We start from the raw sequence: 21,660 nt of genomic DNA, 5'->3' as shown, positions 1-21,660 counted from the left end.
CACACACACACACCTACACACACACACACACACACACACACACACACACACACACCATTTATGTATGTACTGTATGTGTGTGTTATGGCCAAGCGGCAACCTCGGGCTTGGGCAGATGAAGCCAATGTGGAAGTGCCAAATGGCCACTTGAGGCTGGTTCCAAAAGGGGGTCAATCCCCATTCACCCCCATGTTAGAAAATGCCTGACTTTACAGCAGAAATAAACAGTCTGAGTCAAAAAGCAGCTTTAGCTATAGCTAATTTCACCTTTCATGACAACTGTACTGGGGGTGAATTTGTATATAACTCGCCCATTTAGAGTAAAATATACAATAACAAATACAGTTTTGGCCGTGATTGGCAAGTCACCTGTCCAGTGATCGCGCAGCTCCCCGATCGCGGACCAATGGCACTAGGCCTCTGTGGGTCTCACGCCATCTTTACACGAGCTGTGCGAGAACCAAGTGGCAGCGGCCAAAACGCCAAACTAGAGGCTTCAAAACGCGATTCCACAAACCAATGGGTGATGTCACAGTGGCTACGTCCATATTTGTATAGTCTATGGTTATATAGTATATGGTTATGTATAGTCTATGGTTATGGCAGATTGCCTGCTGCTGTCCTGATGGAGCTGTGTGCTAAAAAAGTGAAAATGTTCCACTAAAGCAAATCTCTTTCAAATGACCAAGAAACCATACAAACATCGATTGTCGTACCAAAACGTATCACAACAGATAGACTCAAAGTTACCAAAGTTGGTGACACTCATAGAAGCACATTATATATTAGATTTGATAGTAATATTAAACCTCTAAAAATACTGTAACACTATGTTACTCTCTTTACGTACATTTAGTTGTACCAATACTTGGTTATAAGTAGTGAGGCGAAAATCATCATAATGTTGTCACATTAATGTGCATCTCATCTGAATATTTTCTAGTCTAACGGTGTTCTGACCCTACTCTCGTTCATTCAGAGGTTGTTTGCTGTAATTCAGTGCTGCCTGCTACATTTGCACGCATGTAAATACAGTATTTCCACACGACATGGTAAATTCAGCTAGGGGGTACAGTCAAAACATACTAGGGTTATTGAAACCTAAGGCCAAGAGACGATAAGATTAATCTGCTAGTTTTATTCGAGTGTCTTATCTGAAAAAACAGATAAATCACGACATGGCAGATAAAAGGTAGGCTCCCCCCCCTCATCTCAATCGTTTTTCTACCAGTCCACACTAAAAAAAACTCAAACATTCAAAATTTGAATTTGCCGTAAAGCTATTTTGTGGTAAAATGGTTAGCGAAATGACGGCAACATTTCAAATAGGTGAAATTTTCTGAAAGCCCTCAGCTAAGTGAAAAGTATGATCTTTTGATTGCAATGGATATCTAAGCTGAACAGACCCCTTTTCCCACATGACAGTCTTTTATTTCAGCCTCTTCCCAGAAGTCTGCTCCCTCACTACTTTTGAAGACATCATTTATTGTGCACTTGAGCCAAGCAGCATTTTCATTGGCTATTCTGACTGTAATGTTCAGTCCCCCTACAAGATTCTGTGCTTTTTGAATTTGGAGTTCAGCAGTGGAGGAGATATGTCATTAAGCCTTCTTTCTGTTGGAAAAGGCTTTTGTTCGCAATGATACCTGAAAAAGGTAATCTAGATAGCTATTCTGTAATTAATTTGGTGTGTCCCGCTAGACATAATGTGGCTTGAACAAGGATTTAGAAAGCACTTAAATTCCTCTCGTCCAGCCCCCGGCAAGATAAATCCCCCCCTACTTGTGAGTGAACTTAACTTATTTTAACTCAGAAATGTTGCAGCACAATTCACAACTTGGAGGGGGGGGGGGGGGGGGGGGGGGGGGACAAAAGCTGGCTGAGAGGAAAAGCTAAAAACTAAAGCTGCAGAAACAGGAAGCTATAGTGCTAAAAAAAGATGAGGGCCCGCTTAGTACATATTAACGATGTGTCTAGATGAAGACGAGGACCTTTGCACCACTGCATGGGATGCTTACATTTCATTTGACATTTTGATGTGTAAAATCTAGCATTGTATTGTGTTTTACGACAATTACAATTAAAACCCTCTGAGCTTCTAAAATCATTTTAAATTCAGCCTCTTATAGCTTACTGCTTTTACCATTTATATTAAGAAAATGAAGAAACCTGCTCAATAAATCTTCAAGATGTAATCAATGACAATTAAATAATAAGCAGAATTAAATGTTATTCAAATGTTAAACAGTCACAGGAGTGCATTGATCTGGTCTTTTATTTTGATGTCACTTTCTGTTTGAGTGTCTCCCAATAAACATGTCAACCAAATTTGCTGCTTCCATCTTTCTGCCATGTCCTGATTATTTTGGATAAGCCACTCTACACTATTTCTGTATCTATCCCCCACTGAAAGGCTCACGTCTGACTGTCTTTAAACACTGCTCTGTATGACTAGAAACATTTTTCTATTGAGAAAAGACTGTGTGGGTTTGTGTCATTGCATGTCAACGACGTCACCCTGGCCTAGCGTATCCTAAAGTGGTGCACATCAACTCTCACATGGTGCAGACAGTACACAACATGGCTGTCCCTCTTTTGTTTTGTGTTTTCTTGGCTTGAGGACAGAGGATGCGTGGTGTTTAACAGGAAGAAGCTTAAGGCCTCACAGGATGCGTGGTGTTTAACAGGAAGAAGCTTAAGGCCTCACATATGCCCAAAGAGGATGGAGCAGAGCAGGAAGATGGCATAGAGGAACAGCAGCACCAGGCCGAGCCGGCGGTCCAGCCTCCAGTGGTTCAGATGGACACACATCACCTGCGGACGGAGAGAGCAGGGAGAAATATTACTACAGGGTATCACAATGACACATTTTCACAGGTTTTAACACAATCCCCCCCCCCCCCCCCCCAATATTTTACTTTGCCGTTTTCAGAACATGGAGAACAAAAACAGGCTCAGACAAAAACAAAAACATACATATATAATCAACATTTCAATGTGCGTGATGCTACCAGCCGCATCAAATGCTTATGTGCTTATAAGAGATGTGCGCAGACTTTTTGTTTTGTTTTATATTTCCTGTTTATCATGCAACCAGTCACTTCATTTCATTGTATAAATCTGTGCTTATTTGTATAAATCTCTTTTATTTATGCTTGGATCTCAAGATAGGACACAGTTAGGTAAAGATATCACAATGGTCTTGTGGAATGTGAAGGGATTGGGCCATGCTGTCAAAAGGGAGAAAGTTTTCAGTCATTTAAGATCTTTATCCGCAGACATCATATTTTTACAGGAGACGCACATCAAAGCGAATCAACAGCGAAGTCTAAAGCTTCTGGCATACTCTTCGCGCACGCGCTGGAGGCGGGGCTCCACGGAAACAGAACATAGTGAGTGCGCAGCTCGCTAGGAGCTCCATGGGAAAATGGCGGCGATCAGTGCCAGGCAGTCCGAATGAAATTGAATGTAACTTTCCCAATTCTATCTATTAAATTCTAAAAAACGACCCTCAACATTTGGGAAGGCTAAGCCACACAACTAGTTCGTTATAATCGAACATCATGCTTTGAAGGCGACTTTACGACGATGAGGACTCAATCACAGCAGATATCCGCTGATAGCCTACCATGGAAATCTCACAGGCACAGGCAGCAAAACCCGACGCGCTGATAGAAAAATCTCCATGGACGCGCCGCGCTGCGCTCAGGCCTCACCCCCCCGACACGCCCCGTGCGATGACGTCAAAATCGCCGCGCGCCCTATGCGCTTGGCTGGGCGCGAAGAGTATGCCAGAAGCTTAAGGCGCAACTGGGTCTCGCAGTAATTCCAATCCCCATTCTCTTCCCATGCCCGGGGTGTAGGTATTCTGCTGAGGAAAAACATTCCATTTCAACTTGCCACAATGATTACAGACCCTCATGGCAGGTACATTTTAGTTTCTGGCACCCTAAATTATTTTCCAATTACCTTACTTAATATTTATGGCCCAAATACAGATGAACCCAATTTTTTTAAGAAAGTTTTTGATCTACTCCCCGACTCCAGTACTTCAAATATAATAATTGGCGGTGACTTTAACTGTTACCTAGATCCATATTTAGATAGGCTATCCTCACGTCCACCCCAAACCATCTCATCAGTGCAGGTATTGAACAATTTGATTAAGTCTAGAAATATAGTAGATATTTGGAGGGTTCAACATCCCACAGATAAAGAACATTCATTTTACACCCATGTCCACAAATCTTACAGCAGAATAGACTACTTCCTAATAGATTCTCAACTTCCCACGTCACCAACACCAAATACCACAACATATTGATTTCTGACCATGGCCCCCTGACTACAGTATGTCGCTAAATCTCTCTCTTCCTAAACAAGCATACTCTTGGCGTTTCAATCCCATCTTACTTGCTGAAGAAAGATTCATAGAGTATATTGACACTAAATTAAAACTTTTTATGGAATTTAATGATAATGGTGAAGTATCAGACTCTACGATTTGAGAAACGTTAAAGGTTGTCATTCGCGGGGACATAATCTCATATGAATCTATTGCCAAGAAAGAGAGACGGAGGCGATTATTAGAGATTGAGAATATTCTCCCCGCCCTTGATGTGGCATATCAGGTTTCAAAATCCTCAGAAGATTATAATAAGGAATTGAAGTTAAAATATGAATATAACTGCATCTTAGGTGGTCAAATAAATACTCTTCTTTTAAAACTGAGACAAAAGCAATTTGAATTGGGAGATAAGCCTGAGGTGCTCCTAAGCGGCAGCTTAAGGGCGCTCAGGCTTCCAGGTCAATTCTTTCCATTACATCGAAGAGGGGCGCCCTGCTGACTACTAACCCTAAGAAGATAAATGACCGTTTTAAGGAGTTCTATAGCAAACTCTATTCATCTAAGTGTGATACCGCTCAATCTGATTTGAATGACTTTTTTGACCCTCTTGAAACACCCAAACTAAGTGATGCTGCCAAAGAGGACTTACACTCTGATTTAACATTGGAGGAAATCATTTCTGCCATTAAATCATTCCCATCAGGCAAAGCAGCTGGGCCGGATGGATTTGGTGGTGAATTTTACAAGAAATTCTGCAACACTCTCGCTCCACTCCTCCTCAGAATGGCATCTAACTCTGTGAAGGACAAAGTCTTGCCTAAAACATTATATGAAGCTAACATCTCTGTCATTTAAAAAAAGGGGAAGGATGAAGCTGATCCAGCCAGCTACAGACCCATAGCGCTCCAGAATTTTGACAGAAAGGTAATCACTAAAACGCTAGCTACCCGGCTAAATAAACATTTGTCATCCATTATTCATCCAGACCAGACAGGGTTCATCCCGAATTGGTTCTCTTTCTCTAATGTCAGACGCCTCCTCAATACCATATATGCGGATCACAGTATGACTAGTGGTGCGGCGATTTTATCACTCGATGCACAGAAGGCGTTTGATCAGGTTGAGTGGACTTATATGTTTGAGTCACTGCACAGATTCGGGTTTGGCAAATCATTCATATCCTGGGTTAAGCTTATATACGCAAGTCCAGCATGCTCAGTTATAACCAATGGCGACAAGTCATCCAGGTTTCCATTACTTCGCTCGGTCCAGCAGGGTTGCCCTCTCTCGCCGGCCCTTTTCGCCGTTGCGCTCGAGCCCCTTGCCTTAAAAATAAGTAGTCACCCAAGCCTTGCAGGCCTGGAGATCGGAGGTGTTGAGACGCATATCAGTTTGTATGCCGATGATGTAATATTATACCTGCATAACTCAGAAAAATCGATCCCCCCTCTCCTAGAACTAATCACCTCCTTTGGTAAGCTGTCCGGATACACAATTAACTGGACAAAGAGTGACTTTATGCCTCTCTCTGATCTCTTCACTCCTGGGTTCCTGGAGAGTCTCCAATTCAAATTGGCAAAGGGCCGCCTCACCTATCTTGGCTTGACCATACCCAGAGATCCTAAGCTAATATTTAAGTCGAATTTTAGGGATTTTGTTTCAAAGCTTAAACAATGTATAGAAAACTGGAAATCCTTCCTTTGTCTATGATTGATCGTATAAACTCAATTAAGATGGTTTCACTTCCCAGGTTCCTCTATTTGCGTCAAAACCTCCCTATTTTTCTTACATCAGCTTTCTTCAAAGAGCTGGACTCCATAATTCTGTCCTATATTTGGAATTATAAGAACATAAGAATTGCTAAAATTCACCTGCAAAAACCTAAGTCTGCGGGGTGGGGGGGGGGGGGCTGGCCTTACCAGTGTTTAGGCATTATTACTGGGCTGCCAACGTTAGGGCTCTCAACTCAACCCTGTGGCTAAAAATGGAGGTCGGCTCTATCGCCAGGTCCTCCTTGCCAGCCATGTTGTTTTCTAAGCTAGAGGAGCCTGGGATTTTGAAAGGTTTTAGTTTTGTCCTAAAAATCTCAGTCAGAACTCTGAACCAGGTCAGGAACGTTTTGAATATACCAGATGTTTCTGACCTTCTGAAGAGGGAATTTGAGTTGCCCCAGACACATCTTTATAGATATATACAAGCTAGACATTGGGCCCTATTCTCCCACAGGCCTTCGGCGCTAAAACGGGCCTTAGACGCAAAAAAACGTGCCTTGCACCTGTTTTGGGACGATATCAATATGGCTTTACGCTGCCAAATGCGCTTTAGGCCGAATGGGCGTGGCGCAGTCCCAGAATGGGCCAAAGTGGGCGTGTCGGCGCTAAATACCGGCGTACTGCTATCTTCCGAGCTGGCGTACATTTAGCGCTTTGCGCCAGTGTCAAGGAGTGCTCTTCTGCCTCTCCCGTCACCCTTCTCTGTCTCTCTCTGAAATCAGGCCTATTCAGTGCGCCAGTGCTCTTCTGCCTCTTCTCTGTCACCCTTCTCTCTCTCTCTCTGACTCCCTCGCTCAGACAGACACAACACATAGCAGCACCCAGCTTCCCATAGGAAATAGCAGTTGTAAGTTTACTGCCTGTGAATGTCCCTGTCCCAGCATGCAATTGGGTCCTCCATTTCGCTACTAAATAGCAACCAAATGAGCCGAAATAGATATAAAAGGTAGATCTAAAATAATGTGTAATGGTAAGACAACCTGCAATTGTAGAACATTTCAATATTGGTGCCAAATAAAACATTGAAATGAAACACCACCCTATGTGAAACATATATGTCCTCTTGAGCCTATATATACCCTGTGTGGATTTAACGTGATTTAGATAAGTGACAGCGGAACGCGCTTCGGAAGCTTCTACTGTCATCTGCTATACTGTGATGTCCACTCCAATAACTTGGCCCTACTCCACATTTAGTTTTACAATAAAAACACATTTATGCAATGACTTTACATAATGTAGGCTATATTTATGTGCATCATCCTTCCTGCAGCAGGCGAGAGAAAATGATATCTTTCTGGACAAACTTTCACCAATCTAATAGGCTATATTTTTCTAGCTGATGCATTTAGAACATTATTTTCACTTTGATCTTGCTATAGTGTAGCGTATTTACATGCTTGCAGTATTGAAACTGCAGTTAGATTGGTTTGAGAAGCATAATAATATGGAATAATAGCCTATAATGCAGACAGACAGACTGGATGAAGGGGGGGGGGGGGGGGGGCAGAGCGTTTGGCTTTCGTCTGGTTTTGCGGGATCACTGGAATTGGAGCTAAAAAGGCAAGCGTGCGATTCGTTTATTGCAGTTATCCAATGAGCATGACGGTGCATAATTTTACGCTTAAAAGGCGTGGTTGTAATGATTTAGGCTGCGTGTAGCGCCAGCACGACGATATCAAGTGCGCTGGTCCACGCCCACTGATTTGGGCTGGGCCAGGCGCTCGGCCTAGAAACAGCGCCGATGCAACGATAGGGACCATTATGTCTGATCCAAGATCCATGATTTTGAAGTTCTCCCAAATGAACATGCTTTTTTTGAGGTTTTGTTAAGCCCTCCCAACTCCAGGCATCTTATTTCTAGGTTTGTGTGTTTGTTCGACGATTGCATTAAGGCCCCTACTGAGAGGATCAGAGAGGTGTGGCAGGAGGAACTTGGTGTTGATCTATCTGAAATCATATGGGACAGGAGTCTGTCTGTCTCCAGCTCTGCTCGGTTAATAGTAGACACCAGCTGATCCAATTTAAAGTTGTTCATCGTCTTCACTATTCCAAGCAGAGGTTACACAAGATATATCCTTCTGTCTCGCCACTATGTGATAGGTGTCGGGTGTGGGAGGGCACACTGTCCCATGCTTTTTGGTTTTGCCCTTCACTGTCCGGATTCTGGGCCAAAATATTTGACTGGTACTCTAAGGCCTACAAGGTAGCCCTTCAACCGGAGGCGGAACTCGCCATCTTTGGGTGCTCAGAGTCCTCTTTGCTCCTCCCGGTGGCCGTGTGGCAGTCTTTGACGCAGGGGATGACTGTTGCCAAGAAGGTAATTCTTAAGGAGTGGAAGTCCTTCTCTCCACCTTCTTTTCAGCTGTTGCTGACGGACATGGTCTCGGTTGTGCGTATGGAGAGACTCATGTTCCAAAGGACTAATTCATTGGGGAAGTTTTTGGTTATCTGGGACCCGTTCCTGGCCTTTTTTGACAAGGTTAAAAATGACAAGTGACTCACCCGGCCGATTATTTATGGACCACTTATAGTGGATTCTATGCACAGTATATTTTGTAAGCACATGGGCATTTTACGTGACTGGTAGCACCACTTTGCAAAGTTGGAAATGTATATTTGTTTTTGGTTTTTTTGTCTTTTTCTTTTCCCTTTTCCTGTCTGAGTATTTTTGTTTTTGTTTCTCATGTTCTGAAAAACCATAAAATGAAATATTGGAAGAGATGTGCGCAGGATCCCACGCAAGGGGTCCACGAAAAGTCAGCCGGGTGAGTTACTTGTCGCCTGTAACCTCGTCCAAGTAGGCCAGAAACGGGTCCCAGATAGCCGAGAATTTCTTATTAGTGCAATAAATCCAACAGCCGAAAGCATGGCGACAGCATAAAACAGACAAATCCATATCCAGCTATTCTGGATGACAAAAGGATGTCAGCAGCGAGATGTGGAACTATTTGGCCTACCGACACAGATGAATACCCAAAATCTGCTCAAATTGATTCTCTCACCGTCAGGAAGACAGAAGCCAGCAGCAGCACCACAGAATACACCAGTCCTTTGTTATTTATGAAGACCTGTGGATAAGAGCAGTGGTGTAACAGCTGTACAATCATCTGATATACAGATGACGTCCTAAGTTTACATACACTTAGGTTGAATTAATTAAAACAAATTGTTTAACCACTCCAGAAAAAGTATATTCATTTCTACATTCACCCCAACAATAAACCCTAACCCCCGCCCTACCCTAAACCTTCCACAGGTACAGCTCAAAATTCAATTGACTCAAATTATGTCAATTAGCCTATCAGAAGCTTCTAAAGCCATGACATAATTTTCTGGAATTTCCCAATGTGTTTAAAGGCACAGTCAATTTAGTGTATGTAAACCTCTGACCCACTGGAATTGTGATATTGTGAATTATAAGCGAAAGAATCTGCCTATAAACACTTGTTGGAAAAATAATGTGTCATGCACAAAGTCAATGACCTAACCCACTTGCCAAACTATAATTTTTTCTTTACATGAAATCTGTGCTGTGGTTAAGAGTTTCAATGACTCCAACTGTAGCTCACAAACCAAAATCCCTGCTTCTATACTTCTTCTACTGTTTTTCTCACACACCCACCCACACACCCTCTCACAGCGCACATACGCAGAATTAAGGCCAGAATAATAAGACACATTCACCTGATTCTCTACAGGATTTACAGCACAGTCACCTGACCTCAAAGCCAACAGCACATTAACAAGAAATAAATTCACCTGTATCTCCATAAAGGCAACAAAATTACCTTTTTTGTCCACTAGTCGCTAGTGAATGTTAAAATTGTTACCAGCCACTCAATAGATTACCATTGTTCTTTTGTATGGTGAGTGAAGCAAATCTACCAGCCACTTTTACCAGCATGTGGCTGGTGGCTGTGCTAATTTTGGACCCTGTCTCAGTAAAACAGGATTTACAGCACAGATACACTCAATTAAAGCCAAAAGAACAATAACCCTCTAATTGTTCATAAACATATGGAACATTAAAAATAAAGGGTTGGGGCCCTATAAGGGATCATTTGGTCCCAAGCCCGGGCAAGATACGCGGTGGTCCTGTGAAGCGGCTCTGGATTATGGGCCTCCTGAGCTCTAGGGCCCATGGGCCTGGGCCCGGTAGGCCCGTTTGGTAATACATCCCTGCACACACCCATAAACCAAGAGAGTTCAAGAGAGAAGGGGAACGGGACAGTCGGGGTAAAGTAGTAGTAGTAACGTGTGTGTGTGTGCGTACTGATGATCCGTGGTCCACCACAAGGGTACGCAAAGCCCAGGGGAAACCCAAACCCAGCAGGATGTCAAAGATATTACTGCCTATGGAGTTAGACACCGCCATGTCCCCCATGCCTGGAAAGAGACGGAGAAACACTCAACTATAAAAGCGCCGTTGTAAGTGTTTACACTGCAGAGAGAATGGAACGGGTAAACGGTTTGGAGTCATAGCTTAGGAGAAAGGGTTTCCATTTGTTACCTTGTCGAGCCACAATGAGACTGGCCATGCAGTCTGGCACGCTGGTGCCGGCTGCCAGGAATGTGATGCCCATGATGTAGTCTGGGATGCCTAGTGTGTAGCTGACGATAGTGACCTGACGGAAACATTAACACATATGAGAAACATTAACACATATAAGAAACATTAACACATAAGAAACATTAACACATATAAGAAACATTAACACATATAAGAAACATTAACACATATAATAATACAATACTGGATTTGAGCATATTGCTGCTATACTGCAGAAACATGCTGCAAATTCGACAGTACTAAATGGAAACATTTTAAGAAGAATTTGTTTATTAGTTCTACTGTAGCTCTCTGTGGTTTGTACTGCACACATTGCATTTCAGAGTTCAAGTTCTATGATCTGGCAATCTAAACATTCCAAATGGAATTACCCATTATGTTCTTTGTAGCAGCACATACTGTATGAATACAGACTGTATGAATACAGACTGGGCTGTATGAATACAGACTGGGCTGTATTTATACAGTCTGTATGAATACAGACAGACTGTATGAATACAGACTGGGCTGTATGAATACAGACTGGGCTGTATTTATACATACTGTATGAATACAGACTGTATGAATACAGACTGGGCTGTATGAATACAGACTGGGCTGTATTTATACAGTCTGTATGAATACAGACAGACTGTATGAATACAGACTGGGCTGTATGAATACAGACTGGGCTGTATTTATACATACTGTATGAATACAGACTGTATGAATACAGACTGGGCTGTATGAATACAGACTGGGCTGTATTTATACAGTCTGTATGAATACAGACAGACTGTATGAATACAGACTGGGCTGTATGAATACATACTGTATGAATACAGACTGTATGACTGGGCTGTATGATACATACTGTATTCATACAGTCTGTATTCATGCAGTCTGTATTCATACAGCCCGGTCTGTATTCATACAGACTGTATGAATACATACTGTATGAATACAGACTGGGCTGGATGAATACATACTGTATGAATACAGACTGGGCTGTATGAATACAGACTGGGCTGTATGAATACAGACTGCATTAATACAGACTGTATGAATACATACTGTATGAATACAGTCTGTATGAATACATACTGTATGAATACAGACTGTATGAATACATACTGTATGAATACAGACTGGGCTGTATGAATACAGACTGTATGAATACAGACTGGGCTGTATGAATACATACTGCATGAATACAGACTGTATGAATACAGTCTGTATGAATACAGACTGTATGAATACAGCCCAGTCTGTATTCATACAGACTGTATTCATACAGTCTGTATTCATACAGTCTGTATGAATACAGACTGGGCTGTATGAATACAGATTGTATGAATACAGTCTGTATGAATACAGACTGGGCTGTATGAATACAGACTGTAAGAAATACATACTGTATGAATAGATACTGTAGTATGTCCAGAGTCCACTCCATACGTTGGGCGTGCAGAGAACGCAACATTTACACTCGATACACTGCACAGGTATTCTGCTACTGTTTAAAGTATAGGAGACTGTAGTGTAGTCAAAGCTTTGTAATGGAGCAGCAACCAGATGAAGGGAGCATTTTGTAGTGCTCATGTGAAGTCCTGCCTCCTTACCATCCACACCATGAGGTAGGAGAACATGGCGATCCACAGGGTGGAGGCTGCAAAGGTGGCCATGAACCAGCGGTGCCAGCGTGGCCGAACACAGTTAGGCACTGTGCAGTAGAGCAGGAGGCCCAGGGGCCAAGAGATCAGCCACTTCACCCGCGCACAGCAGCCCCCTGTGGCAGAGAACGGCACAGTCAGCCACAGTGAGCCATTCAATCTAAATCTTTGACTGAGGAAATCAACTAAGTCTGTTTACTCTGATGCATAAACAGTAGTACAGGGAGACATTTAAAGAGGAATTAAGTGATCTATGAAAACAACATTTTCACAATAGAGATGAGTAAGCTAGCTAATTACAGCAGAGGTCCAACACGAATGTCTAATGGGGAGCACAGTATGAGGCAAAAAGTGAGTTTTGGAAGCCAGAAATTTCACTGCTTGGCAAAGTCATTGTTCAACAACCCTATCAGCATCATACTTAAGGCACATTTAAGGCTGTACTGGTCAAGTCAGGCTGAGTGCGGGACACCTGGTATGCACCTCCTCACCTGGTATGCGCACAGGACTGAAAGGCTCATCTTCTTCCTCCTCATCCAGCTGGCAGACCTCCACCCCGGGCTTCTCTCCTGCCTCTCCGTCCCCGAGCTCGGCTCTGCTGTCGGGGGTCTGCCTCTCCAGCCCGCCCCCGTTCTCCAGACCGCAGGAGCCCATCCTCTTCACCCTGCTCTCTCTGGACCCGAGGCCCACCTCACCATCCAGCTGGGCCTTCGGATTCCTGATCAACCTCTGTCTCTGTGAGTGCAGAGAGAGAGAGAGAGAGAGAGAGAGAAGAGAGAGAAGAGAGAGAGGGGATAGATTCTCGAGAGCAGACAACAAACTGTCTTTTTGGTGTACTGTCCCAACTGGATCATGTTATAATGGATTTTTTTTAATCAATCCCCTCCCCCCCTATTATCTCGCCAACGGTACTTGGCCAATTCCCCCTGTTCACATCCTTCCTCCGATACATGTGCAGTCGCCAGCCACTTTTCCCCCCTGACAACGAAGAGTTTGACCAGCAGGATGTACTGTAGTGCATGGGAGGATCACAATATTCCCCCCAGTTCCCCTCCCCCCGAACAGGCGCCACGAGCCCCGACCGACCAGAGGAGGCACTAATGCAGCGACCAGGACTCATACCCCACCAGCTTCCCACCCGCAGACATGGTCAATTGTGTCTGTAGGAACGTCTGACCAAGCTGGAAGTACCGCTACCGGGAGGGTATGCATGTGATGTCACAGAGGCAGAAGTCACTGTGGGGTCACGCCCACTGAGTCACAGCAAGACTGAGCTTGAATGCAGTAATCAGCCTAGATAACTGACACCTGCTGCTCAGGGAGGAACTTGACACTCATTTTGACACTCATTCCCGATTGAGGGGGCGTGTTCCAGTGAGTGTGCATACCCTCTATTGAACCCAGGTCTCCGCAGTGGTAGGCGAGTGCTTTTACCTTTACACAGATGCCCCGATGTTATAATGTCTGATGTCTGTGGCAGATACCTCACTGATGACCATGCGTCCTGCCATGGAGAGCCTGGTGCGGGGGGAGAAGTGGGGGGTGATCATGATGCGCAGGCCCGCCTCCGAGAAGGACAGCTGGTGGGGGTTGAGGATGAGCAGCTCATCCACCATCATGACCGGCTGAGGATCCTGACCATTGGCTTGGCCTGCAGTGTCAGGTTGTTGGGCAAAAACATTACAAACTCTAACACCAACTGAGAAAAAGAGCATTGTTTTAGCTTGACCACCACGCAATTCAGAGTTGATCCAGTCTGAAAGGGTTTCAACAGCCAAAATGGTTGCAGCATTTTCTCAAACCACAGAGGAACATAATAATCCTTCAATTAAAGTTCAAATACAAGGAGATGGACCTAACTGTAACATGGGGTGAGGCACAGCATGCAGCAGTCCTCAAAGCTACTGTATATGTCCCACTTGGGACGAAGAGGATTAAGTAAGTAAGTAAAGTTAAAATATCATGAAAATCCCGTAATGTATACGTACCATAGTCTCAACTTAAAATACAAAATACGCATGAGTAGGCCATTAAAGGATGGCTTTACCGGTAATCAACCCACTTTGTATCATTAATAATCTTGGTAATATAAGCACATGGGCAGTGATTATCTTCTCTCTGTGTTTTCCTCACGGAGATCTCCCATTTCCTCCTCTGGCAAAGCGCTCCGTTCTGACGCGTTTTATGTCACAACGCGTCACAACGGAGCTGCGGAAGTTGTGCTGGAGAGGCGGAGTCTGCTCCGAGGGCGGCTGTTACTGTTTATTTAAATTTTTCAAGTATGTGCACATCCACAGAGAATCGCATTGAGAGCCTTAACGAGCCTTAATGACTTGCAGCTGGTGGGGGCGGAGTTTCTGCAGACAGGAGCAGGAGCATTTTCTCTGTGAGGTAAACGGAGAGAGAAGGTAAAACACTGCACATGTGCTTATAATACCGAGATTATACTTGATACAAAGTGGGTTGATTACCGTTGAAGCCGTCCTTTTAAGAGTACCAGACAGAGAAAGACACAGTATAAGGATTTCACACTAGACCTTTACTAAGAAGCACCATGGAGGTGTTGCACGCAGCGGCCTCGTCTCCCATCTTCTCGTCTCTCTCGTCGGACCCGAAGCACGGCCTGCCGTTCCTGATCTGACGCGTCACAAACCCCAGGAGCTGGGAGTTGAACCTGCAACCAAACGGGCACTACTGTTTTCCTTACATCTGCAGGTTAATGGGAATCAGAATTTGGACAACGGTGGAGGTACGGTGAGGGTTTGGTGGTCGGCACACTCACTTCATGATTAGAATATAGACTCCGTACATGGACATGAGAAGCAGGGATTCCCACCTGCAAACAGTACATTTGGATTATACACAACTCTGTATACATATACTGTATATGTATATGTATGTATACATATACTGTACATATACTGTATCTCAATGTATCTCCACACATTTAATCAATACCTACACCAAAGTTACAGTTGTCAGTCAACCTCTTCCACAGTAATTGATTAGTCGACTACTAGTCTTGCCTATTGTGCCTTTGATTATTAGCTCAATATAAGTGTAGAGACATGCTGATAATGTTAAATATCATTATTAATGATCTCATATAGCACAACACTTCTTGTATTCATTGTTGCCTAGTCGAATTAGTACGAATTAATAATTAGTATTCACAGCATCTCTCGCCTTATATACCCCAGCTATTAAGAGATGAAAAGACCAAAAGAAAGATCAAATTTAAACACAGGAATTGTAACCAAGTTGAAGGCAAGTTGAAATTCCATATTCTCTCTCTTCGCTGTATTGTGTAACGTAATAAATCTGGCGGCTGTGGCTCAGGAGGTAGAGCAGGTCGTCCACTAATCGGAAGGTTTGGTGGTTCGATCCCCGGCTCCTCGCATGGCGAAGTGTCCTTGGGCAAGACACTGAACCCCAAATTGCTCCCAATGGCTGTGCCGGCGCCCTGCGTGGCAGCTGGCCGCCCTCGGTGTGTGAATGGGTGAATGTAGGCACATTGTAAAGTGCTTTGGATAAAAGCGCTATATACTGTCCATTTACCATTTACCAATAAAAAATGCAATTGTCGAAGCAATAATAGTCCCCACCTCTCTCCGGGTTGCAGGCAAAAGCTAGCCTGGTAAACCAGCCGGCCACGTGAACTCACATTTAATTTTGTTCTACCAGACTGGAGTTTCTGGGCGGAAAATATGTTTTTGCCATTCTCCCGAGGGCGTGGCTACACTGACTGCTGCACATATGTGGGCGTGGCTACACAGACTACATACACTGCTGCACGCATGTGGGCGCAGACCTCTCAGATATTCAGAGAGCATACAATCATTTGGAAAACTAAACCAAATCACGAATTTGCTAAATTGTAGGAGTCACAGTCAGGAGATGAAATACGACAGGACTGCCTTGGCTCAGCAGACGGGGATTCAATTAACAGAGACTCTCAAATCACTGACGCTGTTACCTCCTATATTAACCTCCATGAATAAATCTACAATTCAATGAAAACCATTGACAAATACAGTAATGGAAAGCCACAGACTGTCTATAAAAGAAAAAGAATGAATGCATAAAGGAGAGGCAGCAAAGAACGCTCTCGCAGCATCAAGAGGCCTAAATGAACCAATTAAGAATGCAAAAGCAAAATGAGAGACGTCAACAGTTTGCTGCCAATGACTCATCAAGTGGCTTCATCAAGTGGCTTCACACAATCAGCAAAGATAACAACAGCCAGCCGCTGATCACATGATCACAGCCGCTGATCACATGATCACAGCCGCTGATCACATGATCACATGATCACATGATCACAGCTGCTGATCACATGATCACATGATCACATGCCCCTCCAAACAAACACAAGCATTCTGCTTGTGGATGGATGTCAAAATTTGATTCATTGTAGATTTTAAATTGAAAGGACCTCTGCTGACTCCAGAGACAGAGGTGTTGACAGCGATAAGAGGATAGGGGGGGGGGAAACTTTAACTTAAAGGGCCACTTTGCCGATTTTCAACCAGCTTTGTATCATTACAAAATCAGTAGTACTGTATATGCAAATGAAGCATATTTAACTTCCATCCATCTTGCCTGAACCCAGAGCTCCCCGTTCATTCATATCAAATGATGTCATAATGACGTCAAAATGATTCAAAGCTGGGTGACAAATTGGCAAAGTGGCCCTTTAACACACAGACATCTAGGATGGCTGCTGTAGAAAACGGATGACCTTTAACACACAGACATCTAGGATGGCTGCTGTAGAAAACTGATGACATGATCAAACGCTCCGGAAATAGTGAGTGTGATTGAGGCAATGGAAACTATTGCATTTTAGCACACATTTTACCAATGTTCATTTTCGTGACATTTTCAACCAGTCAGCCATTGCAGCCAGCTTCAATGTACAAGCCAATAACAATTTGAGTAAATATCAATATGAATGTCAGTGCCGATCCTATGGATTTGAATAACCGATTTAAATCCAATTCCGCACACGATTTCCACAGTCTGTCAAGCAAGCCCCAAAGATCAGTATAATCTGATTTATCCAGGTAATTAATCTGATTTATGCAGTTAGTATCTGAGAAACTAACAACTAATGTAAATTATGGACCTTAAATCTTCCTCACATGTTCGGCCAGGGAAACGCGCAAGGGAAACATGCTATTTCTGACAACATTTATTGAATGCTTTAGGCCATGGAATATGCACATAATTCATTGTATCTGGACTCACTCACCAGACGACTCTGGCATCGTAGATAACCTAGAAAGAGAGAAACAGCTTACTTCAAAGCCAGTCGGTGTCGAGTGGTACTGTATATAGGGCAGCAACACGGTTGTGATTGATTATATTGATGCAGTGCACATCTCACCATGATGAGAGTCAGGACAGAGAGGATGTAGTATGTGGAGTCTCTGAACAGGGACCACCAAGTCAGAGTCACAGTCTGCAGAGGAGAGGACAGTTCAGTGAGTCACAGTCTGCAGAGGAGAGGACAGTTCAGTGAGTCAGAGTCACAGTCTGCAGAGGAGAGGACAGTTCAGTGAGTCAGAGTCACAGTCTGCAGAGGAGAGGACAGTTCAGTGAGTCAGAGTCACAGTCTGCAGAGGAGAGGACAGTTCAGTGAGTCAGAGTCTGCAGAGGAGAGGACAGTTCAGTGAGTCAGAGTCACAGTCTGCAGAGGAGAGGACAGTTCAGTGAGTCACAGTCACAGTCTGCAGAGGAGAGGACAGTTCAGTGAGTCACAGTCACAGTCTGCAGAGGAGAGGACAGTTCAGTGAGTCAGAGTCACAGTCTGCAGAGGAGAGGACAGTTCAGTGAGTCAGAGTCACAGTCTGCAGAGGAGAGGACAGTTCAGTGAGTCACAGTCACAGTCTGCAGAGGAGAGGACAGTTCAGTGAGTCAGAGTCACAGTCTGCAGAGGAGAGGACAGTTCAGTGAGTCAGAGTCACAGTCTGCAGAGGAGAGGACAGTTCAGTGAGTCAGAGTCACAGTCTGCAGAGGAGAGGACAGTTCAGTGAGTCACAGTCACAGTCTGCAGAGGAGAGGACAGTTCAGTGAGTCAGAGTCACAGTCTGCAGAGGAGAGGACAGTTCAGTGAGTCAGAGTCACAGTCTGCAGAGGAGAGGACAGTTCAGTGAGTCAGAGTCACAGTCTGCAGAGGAGAGGACAGTTCAGTGAGTCACAGTCACAGTCTGCAGAGGAGAGGACAGTTCAGTGAGTCAGAGTCACAGTCTGCAGAGGAGAGGACAGTTCAGTGAGTCAGAGTCACAGTCTGCAGAGGAGAGGACAGTTCAGTGAGTCAGAGTCACAGTCTGCAGAGGAGAGGACAGTTCAGTGAGTCACAGTCACAGTCTGCAGAGGAGAGGACAGTTCAGTGAGTCAGAGTCACAGTCTGCAGAGGAGAGGACAGTTCAGTGAGTCAGAGTCACAGTCTGCAGAGGAGAGGACAGTTCAGTGACTACCAGCATCTGTGAACATCAAGCTAATCGAGTGGTTTCTCACTAATAAGTGCATGTAAGACGAGTTTTCTACCTGGCCTGCAAAGATGCCACTCAGGCCGATGATGACCAGGATGTTGAAGACAGCGGAGCCCACGATTGTGCCGACTCCAACATCTCCTTTAGTGATGAAGACACCTGGGAAATGATCACGTTATTCTTTGTTCAGAAGGAATTCTAAGCCTGTAATTGCAGTATCTGTTTTTCTTTAGGTTCAGATTAGATACATTCCTGCAGTTTGGCATCACAGCCCCCACACACACACCCGTTTTTTCCTCTTATTTTCTCCCCAATTGTACTTGGCCAATTTCCACCTCCAGTCCCGGGCGTTGCTCCACCTCCTCTGCTGATGTGGGAAGAGCTTTAGACTAGCTCATGCTTCCTCTGATACATGTGCAGTTGCCAGCTGCTTATTCTCACCTGAGGACTTTCACCGGCAGGATGTAGCGTGTGGGAGGACAACGCTATTCACCCCAGTTCCCCTTCCCCCGAACAGGCACCCTGACCGACCAGTGCATCGACCAGAACCCATACACCACCGGCTTCCCCCCCGCAAACATAGCTAACAGTTGTGTCTGTAGGAAGTACCACTGCCGGGAATTGAACCCGGGTCTCCGCGGTGGGAGGTGAGTGTTTTCACACACGCACGCACGCACGCGCACGCACACACACACACACACACACACACACACACACACACACACACACACACGTCTAACTCTGGCCTTATATATATGTATTTATAAAAAAAAGTGAAGTACTTTGTGAAGAACCTGTTAAAAGTACTTCAGAAATTTGACTTGACTTGCGATTAAATGGTTTCTCAAAATTAGTGACTGAGCTTTTAAACAAAGGCCTGACAGTGTATGTCAGCAAAATATTAGTTTTAGATGTAATTTGAGCCTGGGAAGGGTTTGTTTACCTTGGGGGTAACTGTAAAACACTGATGAAAACCAAGAGTGTATTTCAGCTACATTTGGCTGCAGATATTACAAAATGCAAATTTTTCCATGTGCAAGTCAAAATGGTCACAAATCTCAGATTCTCTGAGAAAATAGCTAAAAATAATATGTGCACAAAAATTCTGGATTGAGGTTTTAAATTAGAGTCTGCTGACATCTCCTGGAAGAGTTTGCCACTGCATGGCAGATCGAAGACCAGGAATTATTTTCCTAGTTCAGTGTTGAGAACCAGTGAAAACACAGTTTGAAACGACAGATCTGCCAGGATTCACACAATTGCTACAGTACATTGACATGAGAACGGTAATGGGCCACTAACCGATGAGAGAGGTGAAATGCTCCGGAGCTGAGCTCCCACTACTTTGACATGAGAACACTCTAGATTGAATGCGGTACTAACCGGTGACATGAGAACGGTCTAGATTGAATGCGGTACTAACCGGTGACATGAGAACGGTCTAGATTGAATGGGCCACTAACCGATGACATGAGAAGGGTCTAGATTGAATGGGCCACTAACCGATGAGAGAGGTGAAAAGCTCCGGAGCCGAGCTCCCAGCAGCCATGAACGTTGCCCCTGCCACATCTTCACTGAGCTGCAGGTTCTGAGAGATGCAGAAAAAACAGAAAAAAGAGTCACCATAACTTAATGAAATGCCTTCAAGTTCATGAGATCCTAAACACAAGTCTGATGGCTTTAAGCAAATAATGAGAGGTTTAGTATTATGATATCTAAAGATGGTTAGTGCTGTTTTTCTCACCTCAGATATTTTCTCAAGGGAAGGGACAAAGTAGTCGTCACAGACGATGGCCAGAGCGTAGAACATGTAGATCGCCTGGGAAGTGGAAACAGACAGACAGACAGCCAGACACAGAGACAGACAGACAGACACACACACACACACACACACACACACACACACACACACACACACACACACACACACACACACACACACACACACACACACACACACACACACACACACACACACACGTCTTTTTTATATTGTAAAATAAATCAATGTTATGCTGCTCCAAGTTTGATTAAACAGCAACTGTCAGTGTCTTATTCTATAACGATGTCAGACCTCAGACAGATGATGTCAGACCTCAGACAGATGATGTCAGACCTCAGACAGATGATGTCAGACCTCAGACAGATGATGTCAGACCTCAGGCAGATTAGTCAAGACTAAATGATCAAAACAATCCTGCAGCAGGTAGACTCACACAGAGGACATGGAGGAACACGGCCCCCTTCTTCCTCTGCTCCATGGTAAAGATGTCCTCTGGAAACTCATGGATGGCTGGGAGAGAGACAGAGAGAGAGAGAGAGAGAGAGAGAGAGACAGACAGAGAGAGAGAGAGAGACAGACAGAGAGAGAGAGAGAGAGAGAGAGAGAGAGAGAGAGAGAGAGAGAGAAAGATTTACACACACTGTACAGACTACAGGAGTGTGTGGGGATGTGTGTGTGTATGTGTGTGTGTGTGGGGGGGGGGGGCTGCAAATGGCTGTCAAAGGCAACAATCAAAAAAGCCTTTTCACACTTTCCCTCTGGGTCCTGTGTTTCTATTAAATATTTTTGCTATGGGTGTCCCTGATCAACTAATCCCTTCCTGTATGATTCCCATGTCTATTACAGTGTACAGTAAAATAACAAGTCAGAAACTCTAAACAGCTCTATCTTATCTTGTGATGGATGCTGAATTAAAAATATAAAGGGTGTCATCACAGAAACCATTTGTACCATTCAGTTTGTATTTTCACGTTTTGTTTTCAATAAATCAATGTCAAACTGCATTGAGGGTTTATGTTTGCAGCATCTACAATA

At 44.1% G+C, this 21,660-nt stretch overlaps 1 protein-coding gene across 1 annotated transcript in view; it reads right to left on the bottom strand.

Moving 5' to 3' along the window:
- Window positions 1-2,210: 2,210 nt before the first annotated feature.
- LOC310784504 (sodium/potassium/calcium exchanger 3) overlaps window positions 2,211-21,660 on the bottom strand; it is a 54,336-nt gene continuing 34,886 nt past the window's right edge. The window contains exons 3-17 of the mRNA XM_083645488.1: window positions 21,059-21,135; window positions 20,587-20,661; window positions 20,346-20,430; window positions 18,898-19,001; window positions 17,735-17,809; window positions 17,600-17,625; window positions 15,128-15,181; window positions 14,883-15,019; window positions 13,830-13,996; window positions 12,837-13,080; window positions 12,295-12,461; window positions 10,634-10,748; window positions 10,397-10,509; window positions 9,126-9,191; window positions 2,211-2,814 (exon numbers count right to left, since the gene is read on the bottom strand). Of these exons, the coding sequence (XP_083501614.1) occupies window positions 2,704-2,814; window positions 9,126-9,191; window positions 10,397-10,509; window positions 10,634-10,748; window positions 12,295-12,461; window positions 12,837-13,080; window positions 13,830-13,996; window positions 14,883-15,019; window positions 15,128-15,181; window positions 17,600-17,625; window positions 17,735-17,809; window positions 18,898-19,001; window positions 20,346-20,430; window positions 20,587-20,661; window positions 21,059-21,135 (1,616 nt within the window). The 3' untranslated portion in view covers window positions 2,211-2,703. The remainder of the gene's footprint in view (window positions 2,815-9,125; window positions 9,192-10,396; window positions 10,510-10,633; window positions 10,749-12,294; window positions 12,462-12,836; window positions 13,081-13,829; window positions 13,997-14,882; window positions 15,020-15,127; window positions 15,182-17,599; window positions 17,626-17,734; window positions 17,810-18,897; window positions 19,002-20,345; window positions 20,431-20,586; window positions 20,662-21,058; window positions 21,136-21,660) is intronic.

This window comes from Poromitra crassiceps (assembly GCF_964638095.1).
Source record: "Poromitra crassiceps genome assembly, chromosome: 1".
NCBI classification, from domain to species: Eukaryota; Metazoa; Chordata; class Actinopteri; order Beryciformes; family Melamphaidae; genus Poromitra; species Poromitra crassiceps.
The sequence above is the reverse complement of the archived record's forward strand: the minus strand, read 5'-3'. Positions and strand labels throughout refer to the sequence as shown.